Raw genomic sequence first — 20712 nt, 5'->3', positions numbered from 1 at the left:
TGCAAACTGGTTAAAGTGAAAAATTGTCACTGTAGTGGTCTTCCACATTCATTTGTGAAAAAAGGAGAGCTGATAATCTCATTAAAAATCTTGGCATTGAAGGTTATGATGTCATCAAATATAAAACTGAATACAGACCATATAAGACCAGGGAAAGTGGGTGGAGTTTGTAGGGTCTAATTTGCATATTCATCTAATCTGGATTATGTTTCTTTTTAATCATTAAAAAAAATGTAAATACTTTTGTGGAAGCTCCACATCAAGATATTTAAATGTTTGATATATTATAATCAAAACGAGCTTTTAAAAACTTTTAGATTTAAATTAGGATTGCTAGTAAGAAACATTAATGAGTCAGTATCTTCACATTTGGCTATGCTGAAAACATATGGTTATTATCAAATAGGAAAAAATATAGACACAAGCACACTGCTGTATTTGTTTTTTAATCCATACAGCCATACCTTAACCATACCTGAATGAAATGTTACAAGTTACTGTATGCATAAACAGCTTCAACTTGTAAGGTGAAGTCCAAAATGTTCAGGGACAAGACAAATGTACAAAAGTGACCTGTACACATTTCTCCAGGACTCAAGAATTCAGGAGGCCAGCAATTGTGGCACGATCATCAACATTGACAGTGGTTGATTTGAAACACTATTCAGGCAATGTGCATACAAAACCGTGGCTTGGTTTAGACATTATAAACATTAAAGATTCAAGTGCACACAATTACAACAACAAACTCTCCGACCGGGGGGAAATAGAGGGGCAGGGGACTTGACATCATGACATTGTTTCATTCCACCGCAAATCACTATACATTGTCACTCCATTCGCATTCAGCCAGTGACATCATCTAAGAGGGCCATCTAGAAACACTAGATCTGACACTTAAGAAATTAAAGAGAACGTGTAAAATGACAGGACTATGTTATGCTCTCGGGGCAGGGGATGCTACAAACACACAGCTCAAGGGGCAAAAATGGCACATGAACATGTCAGTCTCTGAACCAATTCTCACATCTCCGTTGTCATATTTGGTTTTGGGTTGGTTGATGTTTTTCCTCTGGCGCTACTGTCAGTGTGACACTCTCCTTAGCGCTACATGAAGTGCATCTGAAAATGGAAAAAAAAAATCTGTCCACTCAAAGCAATATTTCAGCTAAATATCTGCAAAAAAAATGGCATTTCAGTAATTATATATCAGTATGCTGTGTGCGCTGGAATAAATTATGGAAAAACAAGGCTTTCATCTTATTTCAAGGGTAAATAATATCTGAGGTTAATACCGTGGATAGAAAACGCAATGAGTGCAGTACCTGAGTCCCAGGAACAGGGGTGAAGGGGTTGGTGGTGCGGAGAACAGGCTGGTTGTACATCACAGGCTGGGGTGCCATCAAGGGCACTGAACTCATCTGGCCCATGGGAGGAGGGATCTATTAGAAATCAAACACAGATAGATTTCTCATAGTATTAATTAATACAATTATATTAGTAAAATAACTGAAAATGACATTAGGATAGTTTGGTTAAAAAAATTGACATGATTTTCCCCTTGCCCCAAAATCCAGTAGGCTATATTGGGCATGTATGGTTTCTGATGATTGCTTCTTTAGTTTTGCACGACACCTACAAGCTTACAACTGCTGACAAATAAGGGAAGCTTACAGCCACCAGTTTAGCACTGAACAAACCGACTGTCTAATCTTTCAATACACACTCAAATCTCAATCAGGCTTCTTGTTATCTGTTTAAAACTGAAAAAACAACACTATATAGATAGAACCAATAGTAGCAGCCACCTTGAACCTGAATCGCTTTCTTCTACCACATAGTTTACCATCACTCCACACAAGCATCAGACTCAAGCCTAAAACCTGAAGGTGATCATATTTACTTTCAGAAATACAGATAATACAGTTAATGTACATCATACCACAGTGTTGTCAAATTCTCCATTCTGATTGGTCAGAAGGTGTTGATTACTTTGCCATAAGAGCAGCTCAACAAAATAGTGCCAGCTTCAAGACAAACATAAATCACATTAATGTGCTCATTGTCATACTTTATAGTTTCTATAGTAACAACAGAAGCTTGTATAGCGGGCTCACCACATAAACAGTTTAAAAAAAAAGGGTGTGTTTTGGAAGGAGTCTCCAGTATTAGAGGCATCACGCCACCCAGTCATTGATTATTTGCCCATAACAGCACACCCTGTTGTGTTCTATTACTACCACAATGTATGGTGTTACTGTCTTTTAATGTCTGTGAGTGTGCTATGATACAGGCATGCGGTCTACATGATGCTAAACACGGATGCTATGAACTTCCCTTACTTGCTAAAACCAGTAGGATTGTATATTGAGCACAATACACAACACCAAAAAGACACATTTCAGACAATAAACATGTCGTTACACTATGTATAACACTAAACATGTTTGATATGCTACATTTTAGCTAAGATAAAAAAAAAGATATTGTGTAAATATCTAAATTTGACCAAACTGTCCCTTTACATGATTTTCTAAATGTAAACATTTGGTGAGATGTCTTTTTAAATCGTACCATCCCATATACAGGCACTTGGGGGGTTGTCATTGGAAATGCTACCGGAGCTGGTGCCTGCAAAATAAATGAATCAGTACACATTATGAAAAACAAATGATTGCGGTATGATTTCTCACAAAGAAGTAATGAAGAGACTTACATAGCCAGTATAAATCATTCCATTCTGCAGTGAACAGATGGAAGAGGAAAAGAAATGGTACAGTTAGCCATTAAGGCAGCTTTTGTTTGCACTTGTGATTATGTAATATTGTCTATATTCCCTGAGAAATGTGTGGGTGAGGTTTAAAGAGTAAACGTTCCTACCATCTGTGGCACAGGAATAGGGGCAGGGGCCAGATGTGTGTGTCCCCACGGTGCGGTGCCACTCATGGCTTTAGACTGCCAGTGAGATCCTCCTGTGGTTTTCTTCTCCAGGTGGGTCCACTGCATCTCTGGCCTAACGAGAAAGCATGGAACAACTTCACTGAAAAAAAAAAAAACAGTCTTCAAACATAAGAAAACTAGCCAACAGCATGGGGCATCAATATTAAGTATGCAGATAAAAGTCTGTTAGATTAGGGCTGATTTAATTTGAACTGTGAATGTGCAATTAAATTTTGTGATGAAAATATTGTAGTGAAACTAATAACTCTGGACATGTAAAGGATTCACATGACAGTGAAACTTAATAATAGCTTTTTGACACAATATAGCCCTTAGTAACATGACATGCTGCAGCTGCTAGTTGCTATAACATAAGTGATAACTTGTCTCATGGCCATTTCACAACATATATACAAATATAATTCTAAACAGATAAAAAGTACATTGTTTGTATCGTTCATTAATAAATTGCTAATTGTACTTTACTACTTTACTATATATATTTAATTATATTAACAAAAAACCCTGTTGTTTATATTTTTCTTTATTTAGACAGGAATTTATGTGGTGCTCAATTATGATCTATAATCAAGAGTATGTTTTTTTTTTTTTTTTTTAAGTGAATGTAAAAAGTTCCCCTCCGTGTGCTCTATCCACTCATCCATCACTCAAATATAAAATTTCTGGTCAGTGCTGGTATGCGGCAGCACATTTCCTTTTATTGACAGGGTAGAGGGGGACTAACAATTCGTGCACATCAACAAATAGGCTACAGTCAGTAATTATATACACTATATGACCAAAGTTTTGTGGACATCTGACCAGTCACACGCATATGTGCTTGTTCCGAAGGAACGTTGTTTCATTTCACTGTGTACTAATTAGCTGTATATGGTTGAAATGACAATAAAGCCACTTGAATTGACTTGTTCAACATCCCATTCCAGATTTAGTCCCCCCTTTGCTGTTGTAATAACCTCCCTTCTTCTCGGACGGCTTTCCACTAGAGTTTGGAGTGTGGCTGTGGGGATTTGTGATCTTTCAGCACAAGAGCATTAGTCAGACACTGATGTCGAGTGAAAAGGCCTGGTGCGAAATTGGCGTTTCAGTGGGGTTGAGGTCCGGGCTCTGTCTTCAGAGACAAGGGCATTGTCACGCTGGAACAGGTTTGTGCCCCAAAGTCCCACTGAAGATAAATTATAACGCTACAGCATACAAAGACATTCTATACAATTGCTTGCTTCCAACTTTGTGGCAACAGTTTGGGGCAGCTGCACATATGGGTGTGATGGTCAGGTGTCCACAAACTTTTGGCCATATAGTGTACATTCAAAGTGACCTATAGGGTAGATGTATCTAATAAAATGGGCAGTAGGTATATCTAATAAAAAGAGTATACTGAGAAAATCTTACTTTTTGGCCAGGGGTGCTCCAAAGTGCAAATCTATGAGAAACACCATAAGCTTGATTAGACAGGAAATAAAATATGATGGTAAATGTATAAAAGCCACATGAATAAAAGACCTACTGCCCACTAGGTTGGCCAAAGAGGAGTCCAGGTCATTAGTCAGTAACTTTCCTCCGTTATGGAGTTGTGTGCCTTGGCCGTGGACCTGTGAAGTGGGCTTGAGTAGGGGTCCTAAAGGGGACACGACCTATAGCAGGAGACAGAAGGATACAGCAATGGAATGTGGGTCCTGTCTGCCCTTACAAACTATCACATTCATTCACAAATCTTTGACTCACCCAGAGAAGGTCCAGTCATGCAGAGCAAGTTAAACAAAAAAGGAAAAAGATTAAGTCATATGGCAAACATATAAAGATGAAATATATGAAGACGTGACTGAATGAGTCTGTGTGTTCATGTTGGTGTGTGTTGTCATGTTAATGGGGTAAATCTGACCTCCCCAGCCGTTGTTATTGGCAGACAGGGTGCTAGTCGGAACAGGGGCGGTGAGGTTGTGTTGGAGGTCGAAATGATCACTGGTGAAACTGTGCACACTGTTGGTTCAAGAGACGCAGAAGTACACTATTTGTACACCTTGAAGTTTAATATAGGTATTCAAAGGTCTATGAAATGGATATCACATAGTAGCAGTAATCTCTAACCATCCCATAAATCACAAAGTGAACAGTATAACAGTATAAGTACTATTCTCAGTACCCGTTTGTGATGGATAGATCTGGTGGACTGGAGAGGAGCTCAGTAGCACCACTACTGGTGCAGCTGCTGTTGGCACTGCCCACGGACTGCCCGCTGGGAGACACTGTTGGGGTCTGCATGCCAATATCTTTGAGCTGTACTCCCTGTTGCGAGGTTAAATGAGAAACATATCAGCAAGGGTACTCACTTTTTGATTTAATTTCCTCTGTAAATATTTCACAATCATATTAAGGCCAGTCGCTTCCAATAAATAGATTTTGGGATTTGTTTATAACTTTCATACTTCTGTAATGTACAAAGAAAGCAACAATTATTGTTATCAGTACTTTATTTTTCAACTAATATCCCAACCCCTTTTGGTTGAACATAACATAAATGTTGTTGTGTTTCTCAGGCATTATTTAATCTTAATGTTCTTAATGAATCGTATATTATTGGAAAGCTTATATCTTATGTTCACATATAGACATTTCCATAGATGACATTGTAATCTTTGCTGCAAAATTTGTGTTTATCAGACAAGTATTTAGTCAGAGTTAAGGAAAGTGATTTTTCTTAATATTTAAAATAGTTTTGACTTTAAGTGATAATGTTATTCATTAAACTGTGCAAAAATATACACTTGTCAATATGTCAAAGTGAGTTTTTAAGCAAATATTCTAAAACAATTATATGTATTACTACACTGAAACAAAAACAATTCTGAATTTGTTGAAAAATAGATTTTTGTATTATGCAAATGTGCACTAACTTAATGATTTATTGCTTTATTTGCATATTTAATGTTTATTAAATAAAACTGTAAGAATAAATCTTGCATTGATGTATCCAAGTTTCATTCTGATATGAGTGTATAAAAAATTAGTTGTGATACTTTTACTTAAGGGAACTCATCAGGTATCACGTTTTGTAAAAAATTAAATACTGCCTTTACTTTCAAAAACTAAACAGTGAGACGTAAGAACCCTGAGCTGTCTCACCTTTGTAGGCTGTAATCTGTTGCCCTCGGCCTCCTGAGCCTGCTGTTTCTCATCCCTGCAAACAGGAAAGGTAATAAACAGTAATAAACTATATGAAAACAGATAGGTAACTCTATAGATGTTCAAATCAAACATCATAATAAGCAAAAAAAAGTGATCTCAGTGACTTGGCATGACTGTGGCATGGTTGCTGGTGCTAGATGGGCTGGTTTGAGTATGTTTGGACTGTTAACAACTGGAAAAAGGTGACGTTTTTGGGTTTGCTGAGCCTGTGCCCACTGTAGCCTCAGATTCCTGTTCTTAGTTGAAAGGAGTGGAACCAGAAATGGTCTTCTGCTGTTGTATCCCATCCACCTCAAGGTTCAATGTGTTGTGCATTTTGAGATGCTTTTCTGCTCACCACAGTTGTAAAGAGCTATTATTTGAGTTACCATAGCCTTCCTGTCAGTTTGAACCAGTCCAACAAGGTGTGTCCACCCGCAGAACTGCTGCTCACTGAGTGTTTTTTCGTTTTTTGCACCATTCTGTGTAAATTCTAGAGACTTGCTGTGCATGAAAATCCTAGGTGATCGGCAGTTTCTAAAACCAGCTTCTCTGGCACCATCAACCACGTCACAGTCAAAGTCACTGAGATCACTGAGATTTTTTTTCTGGCTCTGATGTATGATGTGAACATTTACTGAAGCTCTTGACCTGTATCCGTGTGATTTTATGCATTGCACTGCTGCCACATGATAGGCTGATTGGATAATTGCACAAATGTCCAGGTGTACATGTGTAAGTTGGCCGGGTGACTGTATCGATCCACATAAACCATAATACTGTATGTGTAAAATATAATAAACTGCTTGTTACTGTGATCCATATATTATACTGGCATTAAATTGTATCGGTGTGCTTCTGTTAGATTTCTATTAGAATCACAGCTGACCAAGTGGCACTACAAAACAGAAAAAAAGATTAAGATTAAGAGCCTTTTTCAGGAGGAGGCTTAGAGTAAATCATTCTCGCTGCAACCACTCTGGGACAAACTGTTTAATAAACTGTACAATGTAGAGTCTGCAGGACTCTTTTCACACCAGCATAATGAAAATGTGCAGTCTGGCAGAGACCTGTTTATAAGCAGATGCTTTTTAATAACTAATAACGTCTTACTGTGCCTCATAATTGCTTTTGTGAGCATCAGTAGGTACAACTGTGAGGATCAGTTTAACTGGGTGAACCTTTTACTCTCATGTGTGTTAGATACCTGTTGATGGAGGAGAGCTCTTTGATTTTCTTGCCTTCCAGAGAGGCCAGGTGTTGTTCAAGAGCTTGTAAGAGACTACTTGGGGCCTGGAAGCGATGCAGGTTAGGAAAAGAGATATTTCAGACACACGTGTGGACACTGAGTACAATACAAAAGCACACAGACACACACGGACATACACTCTCACAGCCCCTCACACATAAACCAACATGGAATTTGACAAACACATGGACACTACTACATACATACATACATACATTACTACAGCTGAAAGACTCGCTCTCGCTCACACACTCACTCATACACACAGACACATAAATACATTCAGACAAACAGACATATACAGAGTCACAAAGGGAAGGTCTGCATTACTGACATAACCTAATAGTGTTCATGAGCTTCTAAAATAAAAGGAAGACAAAGCAAAAAAGATTCAAATAGAAGATGCTTATACATGCAAAAAATGTGTTATTTCCCATGCAAGTGTTCTGACACTTCATACACGGCTTGTGAAGCAAACTGAGATCAAGGACTTCTCAAAGGGGGAGACACAAATTACTAGACTTTTCTACAAACAAACAAAAAAAAAAAGAGGGACCTTTTTTTCTGACCATGCAGAGCACTTCATAAAGCACAGATATAAAAAGCCAAAGTGCAACCTATTAAACTTTGGATTCCACTTGGAGTTCAATTTCATGATTGCATTGCAGCAAATGACATTTTTGTGTGTCATGTCTTTTGGAAAAGTTCAGCAAACACATGCCCTTTTATTGTCAAGAAAAGGAAATAAAAAACATTTGGAAGCCAAAGCAGGTTATACAGGGAAAGGCAAATGCTGGATGAGAACATGAGTTTGTGCATTCGCTGACTGAAATGCATTTTTCTTCCTCTATAAGCTATAATCAATGAGCTGTACTGGCTGATGAACATTCACTCTTCAAGAGAATGGCTTTGTTCTTACACAACATTTGCCTTTCAAGGACTAGACGTGTCCACTCTGCATGCCAGTTCAAGGGAGGATTTCCATGAATAACAAAAGAACAGATTTCTCAGACACTCTAAGAGGAGACAAAACAAGGAAAAGCCCACTGAGAAATCTGAAACATATGCGACGAAACAATAGACTGTTTAAAAAAGAAACAAACAAAAAGATAGCAAGAAGTTAAGGAAACGGTAACATGGCTGTAGGAGTGTACAAAAGGCCATACTATCTCTCACAACACGATTCAACCTGTGGATTATTTTTATCATTTTTTTTTGTTAATGTTGGTGATGAACCATTTCTGAGTGTTCATAAGGATGCTACATTATGCAGGCCTTCTGAATACTGCTTCAGCTGAAGTAAACAAGGCACTCCTTCCATTTAAAATGTTTTCGACATGGTTAGGTACCACTGTGTAGTATGCCAGCCCAACACCTTCAGGAGTCCCTGTCTGATGTAAATGAAAATGTCAACAAAAAAAAGCCAAATGGTGGCAAACTGAAGGGGGAGATGTGTGCCCAGCACCCCTCTGTCAGTCGGCATGGAGCGTAATTGGCATGAAATGCAAAGACCAGCATAAATTGGAGGCCTACATTTGGCATGGCTGCTGACTATAAACTTCAGATGGTGCCAGGCAAAGTTTTGTCCCCTGCTCCAGTTTTAAGGCATTCTATTTATTGTGCACATTCACAACTCTTCCCAAAAGCTATTAAAGCAAAAAATACCCTACCAGTGCAGAGATATATGGCAATGGTGAGTGCCTGCAGCGTAAAAGCTAAATACTATACCCACAATCCCTTAGGCACACACACCATTCAGCTATATATCAGTCTGCACTGGAAATAGAAGCGCTTTAAATTTCTCATGGATTTTACCAGTAAGAAATGGTGGCTTGAAGAGCAAGCACTTAATCGTAACGTGACGACACCGCAAACCTCAATAGCCTTGAACGGCCTTTCATTCCTAATAAAAATGCTGTGCTAATACACATGGCAATATTCAAGGCATAAGGCTTCATAAATGAGAGCTTCTCTGAGGTCAAAGGTGACCAGCTTTAGTACCCATTTACCTCTGATGAAAACAGAAAACGCAAAACAGCACATCAGATTCCCAGGGAGAGCGCGGGTATGGAGTAAGTTTCTGGAGGCCCCTACCCTAAAAGTCTGGTAGATGAGGGGTAAACATAGAGGAGATGGGGGAGGCTGGGGATGGAGGTCTATGGGGTGAGGTGGTGATGAGAATTTCGGGTGAAGCCACATGGCAGAAATTGAGATGAAATGTGCCACTAACCTGTGAGAGATCTGGGATGTCAACCTGATCAATTCCAACTTGCTGTGACACAAAAAAAGGAAAAGAGGGAGGAGAACAAAAATAAAAAAAAACAATGTGGAACAAAAGAAGTAAAACAAAAAAATAAAATCAGAAAAGAGGTATGTGGAGGAGGGAGGAAGAATAAAGAAAAAGAGCCATTACTCCATGCGGCGTTTGTGTGGGTGTTAAAGAAAATATGGACAACTGCATGTACAAAGAGATAGACAACAAGGATTTGGATGTTGGCTTCATGGGTGAGAAAACAATGAAATGTCACTTTCGGTCATGTGAACGGAGATGAAATATTTATGACTAGGTGAGAAACATCCAAAAGAAACACACAACTAATGTTGACTTTGAAAAAAAAGGACAAGAAAAAATGGCATACACACATTGTTATACAAATAAAGAAATGCGCTCTTAAAGTCAACTTTAGTCTGTTTTTGGATAGCACTGCACCCAGTTCCTGAAGAGACATATTACTTAGCCAAAAAAGACAAAATAATAAAACATAATCTAGAAATCAAGCAGGATGTGCAGGATTTTTTTTTTTTTTCCAAAAAATACCTCCATACACAGCAAGACATTATGCTTTATAAACAAATAAATAAAAGGAATGGCTAAATTCCAGCCATGTGGCACAGTTGTCAAAAAATAGTATTTGCTTTAATGCATACTCATTTTCTAAAGGCAGAGGACACCATTACTGCACCTTTATCCATCAACCTTTTAGATGCGAAACACTACAAATTCCTCACTCATATTTGATCACAGTCAGAGATCTTCCACGTTGACAACTGTGCCCTGCATTTGGACTGCAAAACTATTTTTTTTTTCTGCAAACTTAAGTCAAATGACTGAAATAGTTGGTCTTCATTTGAATAACACATCATTGTTCTTATTGTTGCTGAGATAGACTGAGAGACATCTCGCTAACGCATGCAGTGCAGGCAGCAAAACAGGCAGAATGAAGGGGAACCTTTGGTAAAAGTTGAACCGAAAGCCAAGAGGGGCAGTAATCAAAAAAAGGGCCTGTGTGGAAGAGCCCGACCAAACCCATGCATTGAGTGTATTCAGAAACATTTTACCTCTGCCACTTTGAGAAACTCTGAGAGCTTGGTCATCCTGATAAGAAACCTCTTGTATATTTCCAGGGCTTCTTTACACTGGTTCTTCTTCATATCAAAATATTTCTCTTTGAAACGAAACAAGGTATTTAGTTCGACAGCTCTGCATCTGCACACATTCTTCCAATAATCTCATTTGCATTCGCTAAAATGTCTTATACCACAGCACTCTTGAATACTAGAAATGGATTCGTCAGAAGGTGTTGATTAATGTTCTATAACAGCAGCTCTGACAGTAGTTCTGGCTGCAAGGCAAATGACAGGCTTATATTAATGCACTCGTTTTAATATGTTATCATTTCTATATTGAGCAGCTCATTCACAGGGACATGTATGACGGATGCTCCACATAGTCTAAATCTAATAATAATCAGATTAACAACGTTTCTTTGCTATGTAACAAAGAAAAATGTTTTCTGTAAAGAAATGTTTATTTAACGTTTATGAAAGGAGTCTCCAGTGTGGGTAAGTTTTCCGCCACAGGAGTCTTCAGGACACGCGAATTTGCTCTTTCTGGTTTCTCGGGAACATCACAAGCTGCTATTTTTTTTCTTATTAACGCCAAAAGAGAAAAATGGAGGGGATGACTGTTTATAGCTGCTATAACGTAAGCTTTTTTTGCGGGGTTCCACAACATTAAATGTAACTATAAACCGATAAAAGGTATGACATCATTCATTAATTAATAAAATAATGCAGCCATCGGGAAAATGCTGTGGTATAAGAGGAATAAAACACTTCAGTTTTATTGGTAGAAAAATAATCAACTTCGTGGCAGTAACAGTAACTTTGCATCACGTTGGGCAGCATCACACCACCACATCACTGATGATATTCCTTAAATAAACAGCAACAGAACCGACACCAGAAACAACAAAAACTACTATAGATATATACATGGGACATATTACCTAGAAGGTTAATTACACCCTCATTGTAAGCAGCAAAGATGCGGATAGAGTCCTTGAAAAGCAGCATGAAGGCACCATTGATCACACCATTGGTCAGTACATTAGAGCTGGCCTAGAGGGAAAATCACAGTAATGCAGTTAAGTGCAAGAGTTAAGATTGTGAAAGTCCTTAGGATAAAATAAGGAAGACAAAAAAATACAACTCATGCCAAAAGGCATTTAGTCTGTTAGGTTTCACAGGTCTCTTCATTGTGATAAGTAAAAAAATGGTCATGATTTGAGTATGTATTATATGTGCAGCCATACCTTGTGTCTTGAGATATCTAATATATAGGATTGTTGCAGGATACTACCACATTTCATTTTTTTTAAACTCAGAAACAATGGGGGATACAAAGCTTTGCACTAAGATACACACTATGTGACCAAAAGTATGTGGACACCTGATCAATCGCACCCACATGTGTTTGTTGTGTTGAGCATCCCATTCCAGATTTAGTCCCCCTTTTGCTGTTATAATAAGCTCCACTCTTCTGGGAAGGTTTTCCACTAGATTTTGGGGCATGGCTGCTGGGATTGTGTTCAATCGGCCTGATACACAGTCAGCATTCCAGTTCACCCCAAAGGTGTTCAGTGGGGTTGAGGTCAGGACTCTGTGCATGCCACTCGAGTTCTTCCACAGTAACCATGGTAAGCCATGTCTTCATGAACCTCACTTTGTGCACGGGGCGTTGTCATGCTGGAACATGTTTGGGTGCTTTTTTCCAGTGAAGGGAAATCTTAATGCTATAGCATACAAAGACATTCTATACAATTGTTCATGTCATACTTTGTGGCAATAGTTTGGGGAAGGGCCACATATGGGTGATGGTCAGGTGTCCTCATACTTTTGGCCATATAGAGTATATGTAATTATAAGTGGTTCTTGAGAATTTTTGAATATGATGGGGTTCCTCTTCTTGGGGTAAAGCAGTTCAGAAAAGTCATTATCCAAAACAGAAACATTTGAACAGACCCCCCAACCCTACAGCAAATCATCAGTAGTGACATACAAAGAAGCCAGGTTGTAAATAGCTACAGCTATGAAGCTACACCAGAAGCTGATTTCACGTGTTTCTGACAAAGCATAAATCAGACTACATTAGTCTACATTATTACTTACATGTGTTTCTTGCTAATACATTTACATTTTGTTTGCTTCAACATGGAGTTTTACCAGGGTTACTAGCATTACTGAGCCTTTCTGAGGCATTGTACATGCTATTTCTGATTATCGATGAGACTGTGTGAACAAAACCTGCCTTATTAGTTTGCGCTAATAATATGAATCATCACATGTATCCATACGGCACATGTATCTATACAGCTCCTGTTCATTGCAAAGCTAATATTTGTGTGAAATATACACTACCTGAAAACATATATTAGAACCATAAACTGCATATGAGCTGTAACAGGCAACAGAGTTTGTCTTCAGAACACAGAAAACAGAAGGTTTCAAGTAGAAACAAGGAAGTTATCGACATTCACAGGGTGTGGTAACCAGCTAGCTAAGAATAGCTAACCTGAACAGATTTTTTAAGTCAAATTCTTAAATGTTCATTATATCTGCTGCTAATGATAGACAGCTAGTTAACATAAGCTAACCTGACAGGCTTTTTAAAAGCATTTTCTACTCATATTCATAAATCATTATTAATCATTTCACTGCTAATGCTAGCTAGCTGTTGCTAGTTTTCTCAGAGGAGTTTTACGGCAAAACATAAATGTCATTATTCTACACACTTAATGCTCACCAGTTAGCTAATGTGACCTACTCTGGCAGAATTTGTAAGTAAAATTCATGAATTTTTGTTTTTTTTCTTTCTTTCTGTCTAACAAAAGCTTTCTTAATTGGATTACAGAGGACATTCTGCACATTAGTAAATGTTTGAAGGTCTTGCCTTTGCCTTATATACAGTTCTGTGCAAAAGTCATAGGCACCCTATTTTTTTAGTACAAACTTTGTTATAGATTTTTATTTAATGACTTCTACATTAGCAAGTCAGTACAAAAACATTTTAGATTTCCAAACATTAGTTTTCCAGCACAAAATTAAATATTACAGAAAAATTTTGTATGCCAGTAAAGAAAGCAGCAGATTACGTAAGAAGCCACTTAAAACGTAATGAAGGCTGCTGGGTTTTGCTGCAAAAATAAGAAGCAAGTGCTACAGTCAAAGTCTCCAGGAGAACTGTGGCTGGTTCTGTAACACTTACAGCTCATTTCCTTATAAAACCGAACAAATTGTACCTGAGACTACTATTTTTTTAGTCATCACACCAAAAATTGACTGTTTACTGCTCTTTATAGTATTTTTTTTAAATGTAGAAATATTTAATTTCATTATTTTTGAAAGCATCTTTGCTCTACAGCATTTATTTGCATGTGCCTAAGACTTTTGCACAGTACTGTATATATATATAAATACCTCATTATCGTTTTTTTGGCCCCCCCACATGCACTTGTTCTTCAGTTTAAACTCTCTTCTTGGCCATATTTACATGGAATAAAAGTGAGTTTTCTTTGTGCCTATATTCTAACTTCTCACTACTACTACTTCATTTTGTTGGCATTCTAGTATTTTGTCAATACCTAAAAATCTAAATCTAAAAAATCTAAAAATTATAATCTCTTATTTTCTATTCTCATAAAACTCTATTCTATTCTGTCTTCAGAAAATCTTCCTTTTTATGTAATACATTTTGATATGCCAATGATCATGACAATCCACTGAATACGCAGATAGGTCTATGATTTCATCTGGTGTCTTCTAGCAAACTTTCTGATCGTATATTAGCTACTTTCCTCTGAAAAGAGTAAGCAATATTGGCTCAGGGTTAACTGAGAGCTAATGAAGAATTAATAGACATTCAGACAGTTATAACTGAATAAGACGAGATAAAAGCAATGAAATGCTAACAAGAATATATTATAAAAGCTTAAGAATAGAAGAACATTGTGGTGCTAGGTCCAGCCATTACTTTGTCATTCTTAACACTGACATGCTAATTAACAAAAAAAACTCAAAAAGTTATATGTGCAGTTTTGCTTTTAGGAGTTTATGTCATTTTTTTGGCTATGGTAGAAACTATAACTATATTTTTTCTAGAATTGGTCTTAAATACGCTGTAACACCACTCAAGCAAGTTTACCTCAAAGTCCAGAAGGGCATCCAGCTGATTTTGAATGATTGGGAGGGTCTTCATCAGCTTCTCTGTGCTCATGGTGCGCATCACCCCATCAATCCTGCAGAAGAGTGAAAGCTTACAGTACTTGCACAAAGCTATAAATGAAAGTATGTCTATAGAAGACTGCTCTGACTCATTGGGTTTTCAAAAAAAAAAAAAAAATCAATCCCTACTCACCCCCTCTTCATCTTGGTGAAGTCAACTGCTACCAGCCTGTAGGAAATTGCCCGTTCATTAAGATATCTGCTATATCGTCTGATGTAGGTGGACATGTCATAACCTGTAGGAAATAAATTATAAATGTAAGGGTTTTTGTCCTATAATCACTGCCTGAAGAGACATATCTGGAGTGTGATGTTTTAAACTCATACTCACCTTGTAATGCCCCTTTATCTATGAAATTATTCAAGTTAAAGAGTGTGCTTCTTGACGCAAGGTATTGGATGAACCTCTATTTGAAGGAATGAAATAACACTCGTAAGTGGAGCTCTCTGAAGGTTTGTTAATACGTCTGGACAAAATTGACTGTAGTCAGATTTAATGGTGTTGAAAAAACATTTTGACGTGTTCACACATTCAAATAAACTGAATCTTGAAAATGTTATACAGCACATTATTTAACCCTGTATGGACCTATAAATGGACTCGTTTATGCAATCCAAATTTTTTTTCCTGCCATGTAAATAAACTCTTTGGTTACCAAGGCAACCTTTACAAGAACTATTATTGTGACACATGGTCAAAGGACACCATGGTAAGCATTTTTTAAAGTACTTAAATACCATAAAGCTAATTTGTAAAAATAATTTCGGCTACGGTAAATAAATAAATAAATAAATAAATTTATTTTAAAAAATGCACTACATATGGAATAATTAAAGACTTTGGCTTTCAAGCCGATTAAAACTGTATGAATAACAACGGTTTATTAGGCAATACATATAACGTGCATGTTAGCATAGTCTCGTTTATAGTGAACATGACTGAGCAAGACATTTTATGTATTTTTAGGTAGATGTCAATCAGTTTTATGAAAGGATGCTGTAGAGTTTTAGTCTAGAGTGTGGACATTTTGTTCAAGTGGCCTAAATCTCTTGTATTCTTTCAGTGGCAACTTTTTCTTTTATTATTGATAAATCTATATATATAAATATAAATATATAAATTTTATATAAGAAATAGCCCTGCTTGATGAAAACTGTTACCCGTTATGGTCCACTTTCATATATAAGTGACGCTTTCCTAGGTCAAAGGTCAAATATTGTTACAAACAAATTAATAAATCTATTTTGTGGATGTACTATAGTAGAACTATAAAACAATGTAATGTGATTGCAGGTCCACAGAGGGTTAAAAAAAAAAATCAAATACAATTACAATGAAAAAAATGCCATGCCTCTTACCTCATTGCCATACATCATGAGGTGATGTGTGGTGATAAGGGTCTTGAACACCACAACCCAGCTTTGACTGGATGTCCTCTCAATCAGCGTGTCAGCCAGATGAGGTATACTCACACTCAGCTCATTGGTGCAATGCATCAGATCTGGGCAAAGACACAAATGAAACTTGCCACATATCAATAACTCAAGAATACTTTTGGAAAAACAGACATATATCCTGGTGTATTGCTGAGAATGCCAATGCAAACTTCTTTCCTAATGTCCCTAAGGCTTATCTCTGTCCTAAACTTGTTAACTGAGAGCTTAATTGATTACCTAGTCCCTTAATCAACTATGCTCAGAAGTTATTTGTGAATTAGAGGAAAACTCGGCTTGGCTTGTGAGGTCGGTGGATGCTCCTCTCCATAGCAGACCCTTCTAGGCATGTCATCAGCAAACAGTGGAAATTTAATTTTTTGGGATTTAATTTACTCCGGCCAGCTACCAGTCTGAAATATCTTACAAGTTCCTTCATGGAGAATGAATGGTAATATTCAAATAGGCCTAGGGTTTATTTATTCATGGAACAGCCACTGAATGAGGACTTTTCAGAGGCCGGAGTAATTGGAGAAGGAAAAATGGTACAATATTGTAGGACCCTGAAGCAAGCAGAGGTTTAATGATCTTACTCAAAAACATAATCTTATTTCCACAGTATAAGAAGCAGGACCTTATAACCTCAGATCTACAACATAAGCCAAGAGCACAGGTGCAACTCTGATTGCAGCTTTTCAGTGGATCTACTGACTTATGCTCTAAAAGCAAACGCTTCATGGAAGATGATGAATAACTCCTAGTTTTCCTGGAAAAATGAATAGTTCCTAAAAGATCCTTGCATGTCCAGAATTTGCTAGCTGGCCAAACCTAAGGGAAGAATCCACCCTGGACGTTTTGCATATTAATCTTTATAATTAACACGTGATATCTAATGGTGTCCAAGATTTATTTTATAATGAGTTGCCTTTTTTTTTTTTTTTTTTTTTTTTTTTAGCTTAAACCTCTTTCATCTACATGTTAGTCTATTTTCACTTTGGGTAATGGGTTCCTACGTTATCCACAATGCAGGTTGATTACCTGCTGATAGTGGCACTGGTGGAAACTCATCCCTACCTAAAGAGACCAGTGCAGCAGGGCTTTAGTCCTTTAATCTTTCCAGCTCTCTCACCTCCTCTTCTGTACACTCTGCTCAAACAGATCAGCTTCCAAAGCTTCATTTTTCATGCTAGATCACTAACAAGCAGAATCTCTGCCATAACTCTTTTCTGCATTGCATTTAGGAACTTTGAGTCCAGCGTTTGCTGTCTCCACTACTTCTACATAGGATTACTCATTAATATGACATTGAACATCGCTGGAAAATGGTGAGTGAGAAAATGGTGCTCTTTTTTTTTTCTTTTTTAGGAGCATTGCTAAAAGTGAAACCTGATTGTTCTCTCTTATGTTTGAGATAGTTGCACTAGCAATGTCCTCCTGTGACATCTTCTCACAGGAATACCAAAAATACAGCATCACCCAAAACATTAGCATCATAACCACCATGAACATCACAAATATAATTTCAGTTTTATATTTCAATATAAAAATATTTCATGCTTTTCAGACTGGAGGTTTCCTTTAAAATTGCATCAAAGCAAAAATACTCAATAATAAAAAATTCTGGCTCCTTAATATGAACAATATGTTGACTATGTAGACAGACAGTTCATTATATTTGTGACAGAATAGTAAGTGTTCAGCACTGAATATGAAAAAACATTCTGGGTGTTTAAACATTAATAGATATACTGTATAATGTACCCTGTATACAGTATAAGCTCTCCAACCCTGCATTGACAGTCATCTGCTTATCAATAGCACTGAGAATAATGAAAAGCAACATACAAACAAAAGCTGATGTACAAGTCAATTCTTTTGTGCATGCTTTAACATAATATATTATCAGTTTCCATATGCCCTTGATAGTGTAGGCCTGGGCTATTGTTATTTCATTCTAATCATGGAGGTTTGAGATGTGTGGGATTCTGAATTTGCTAAGCCAGCTTAAATGTAGTCCATTAATATTGTACATATAGCCTACACTGAATCAGTCAGAATCAGAGGGTTATTAAAATGCACCATATCCGACACCATGCCATTCCTCAGCAGCATTTCCAGTGTTGCAGTGAGGCCTCACTCGTGGGTTTTGTGTGTTAAGTGTGATTATAGTCTACGCCTCTGAAAGGGTCCTTTAGGCTTTATGGGCTTTGCCACCCTGACCTTGAGTAGCATGATTGGAAATGATAATTGGTGCCTGGTAATAATCAGGTAGAAGAAACGTTTGAAACGGTATCAATAGACTGTGAATAGATTATGGATTGTAAAGAAGGGAGAAGAGAAGAGAAGAGAAGAGAGAAAAAAAATGCACGATGGACATATGAAGGCCAGATTGAGATGAGGTTGGATAAATGTTGGCGTGGTGAAGGGCGATGTATGGACTTAACCTACAGTCAAGGTGCTTCTTCTTGGGCGCGCTGACTTCGTGCGTCGTGGCCTTGCACACTGCTTTGCTGATGGCCGAGCCGCTCATGCTGTGCTGCGCCGCGGCGATCCTGTCCGTGATGGACTGTCCCGACATGATCAGCTCCTCTGAGTGTGTGTGTGTGTGTGTGTGTGTGAAGAGAGAGAGACAGAGAGAGAGAGGGAGAGAGAGAGAGATCGCCTTTCAATCAATGGACGTATTCACTGCAGGGGTGGAGAGCGCACTGGATGTGTGCAGGGATCGGCAGGATGCGCTGACATTCAGATGAACGACGTGCCGATCAAGGACGAACGAGCGCGCGCTGAATAGCCCCCCAAACGATCCGAAAGTGAGGAGCGATCGAAATGCGGTTAATTGAAGCAGCCCTTGCGTTACAACCCGCAATAGGACATCACTATGGTGACTGCTACCCTCCCGCGCCGCCGGTTAACCATGTAACTGCTGCTCCAGTCGTTACGATTTACGTTTTCTTCTCCTTCTTGTCCTTCTCCTTCTTGCAGGTGAGTTGATGAGGTGAAGCTTGCAGCAGCAGAAGGACGCCCGGTACACTCAGCAAGCCGCAGAGCACAACAGGATCACGTTCAGGATCAGGTTCAGGATCAGGTTCAGGATCACGTTCAGGATCAGGATCAGGATCAGGATAAGGCTAGCTACTCAGTATCATTGTCAGATTCCTTCAGCCTGCTTCATGAGGTTCCAAATCCCAGTCTCACACCAAGCTCCTTACGCATGCAAATTCAGCATTTCAGCATCCTGATGGCACAGACGCACAACTCCAGCGTTTGCCTCCAATTCAGAGCCGGATGCTCAGCGCAAAATGGCAGAATCAGGTGACCTGGGAAAGAGGAGGAGGAGGAGAGAGAAGGAGGGGGTCTGTCTATCCGGGGTGGGCATCTTAAAGTGAAATATTCACTATGCACTATAAAACTCAGCTAATCCATCCCCAGATTTATAGCTCACACACAGGACATGCATCACCAATTCATTTACAGGATGTGGTTTCAAAGTCCTTTATTCATCTCCATTCCAGCCTTTATGCATCTTCCAAACTGTTCATTTCCATGTACATGAATGTGGCACAATAAATAAAGTCAATAAATACAGCATATCAGCAGTGAGCCAAGAAAAAACAAAAACAATGCTATTTAAATAAATGTTAATTTCTTTCTATTTAACAGATATAAACTCATGTTCCATTGATCTGGTCATTGCGCAATCGTGGGGCAGCATGCACACTGCCCCATTTAGCTCGGTTTTATTACATACATACTGGAGTTCTGGTAGTCATTTAAAAATTTGCAAGCTTTTGTGTATTTGGAATAAGCAAGACCTTGTTCACTGTAGCACAAATAAATCAGGTGAACTAAACACAAACTCACCTGCTCTGTACAACCCCACTGCCCCGGCTTATTCCTGTCATCCTTCCTGTGTGCTTCTTACGTTTAGCACACTAGATTCCTAATCCTACAAAGCAAATAACACTGTGTCCTGGTTTGTTTCCACATTTAAACACTTATAAGTAACTTTGTTTCCACATTCAAAGTCTTATAAAAAATAATCCAAATATATATATTTTTTGTTGGGGGAATTTAACATCAGGCCAGTTTGCACCACCGCCTGTCCTAGCTCCATTTAAAAACCTTTGCAGCCTTCATATTTCATACATCTAAAATTAACCATAGTTGAGGTTTTGACCAAAAACAAGCAAAAATTACAAACATAACTTCAGTGGATAACTGTGATGCATGCTGTAACACCTTTGTTTTGGAGTAGTAGTGACAGTAATTGGACTTTGCATTGTGTGTTTTGCTGATTTGTCTCCACATGGTTAATGGTTTGTGGTTTTGCTTTTGCTGTT

General features: G+C 38.1%; 1 protein-coding gene across 3 annotated transcripts; it reads right to left on the bottom strand.

Annotated features, from left to right (window-relative positions):
* Positions 1-437: 437 nt before the first annotated feature.
* Positions 438-20599, bottom strand: LOC113541570 (phosphatidylinositol-binding clathrin assembly protein). Of its 3 annotated transcripts, none has more exons than XM_026938628.3 (19): positions 18821-20599; positions 16298-16440; positions 15270-15345; positions 15072-15174; positions 14859-14952; positions 11665-11776; positions 10715-10821; positions 9606-9647; positions 7334-7419; positions 6085-6139; positions 5105-5247; positions 4844-4941; positions 4469-4579; positions 4354-4384; positions 2881-3040; positions 2717-2740; positions 2575-2631; positions 1326-1442; positions 438-1122 (listed from the first exon to the last, which is right to left on the bottom strand). In XM_026938628.3, the coding sequence occupies exons 1-19, from the start codon at positions 18948-18950 to the stop codon at positions 1108-1110; spliced, it is 1704 nt and encodes a 567-aa protein (XP_026794429.1). In that variant the 5' UTR covers positions 18951-20599; the 3' UTR covers positions 438-1107. The 3 variants fall into 3 exon arrangements, with proteins under 3 accessions (XP_026794429.1, XP_026794430.1, XP_026794431.1); XM_026938629.3 differs by having other exon boundaries at positions 2881-3013; XM_026938630.3 differs by lacking the exon at positions 9606-9647.
* Positions 20600-20712: the final 113 nt, after the last annotated feature.

Source organism: Pangasianodon hypophthalmus, chromosome 15 (assembly GCF_027358585.1).
Source record: "Pangasianodon hypophthalmus isolate fPanHyp1 chromosome 15, fPanHyp1.pri, whole genome shotgun sequence".
NCBI lineage: Eukaryota > Metazoa > Chordata > Actinopteri > Siluriformes > Pangasiidae > Pangasianodon > Pangasianodon hypophthalmus.
The sequence above is the reverse complement of the archived record's forward strand: the minus strand, read 5'-3'. Positions and strand labels throughout refer to the sequence as shown.

Coding starts and splice junctions, on each gene's coding strand:
- LOC113541570 (XM_026938628.3), bottom strand. CDS start 18,950: ATGTCGGGACAGTCCATCACGGACAGGATCGCCGCGGCGCAGCACAGC. Junction 11,777..14,858: donor ATGCCCTTCTGGACTTTGAG/GTAAACTTGCTT, acceptor TTTTCCCTCTAG/GCCAGCTCTAATGTACTGAC. Junction 4,385..4,468: donor TTTGGCCAACCTAGTGGGCA/GTAGGTCTTTTA, acceptor TGTTTCTCATAG/ATTTGCACTTTGGAGCACCC.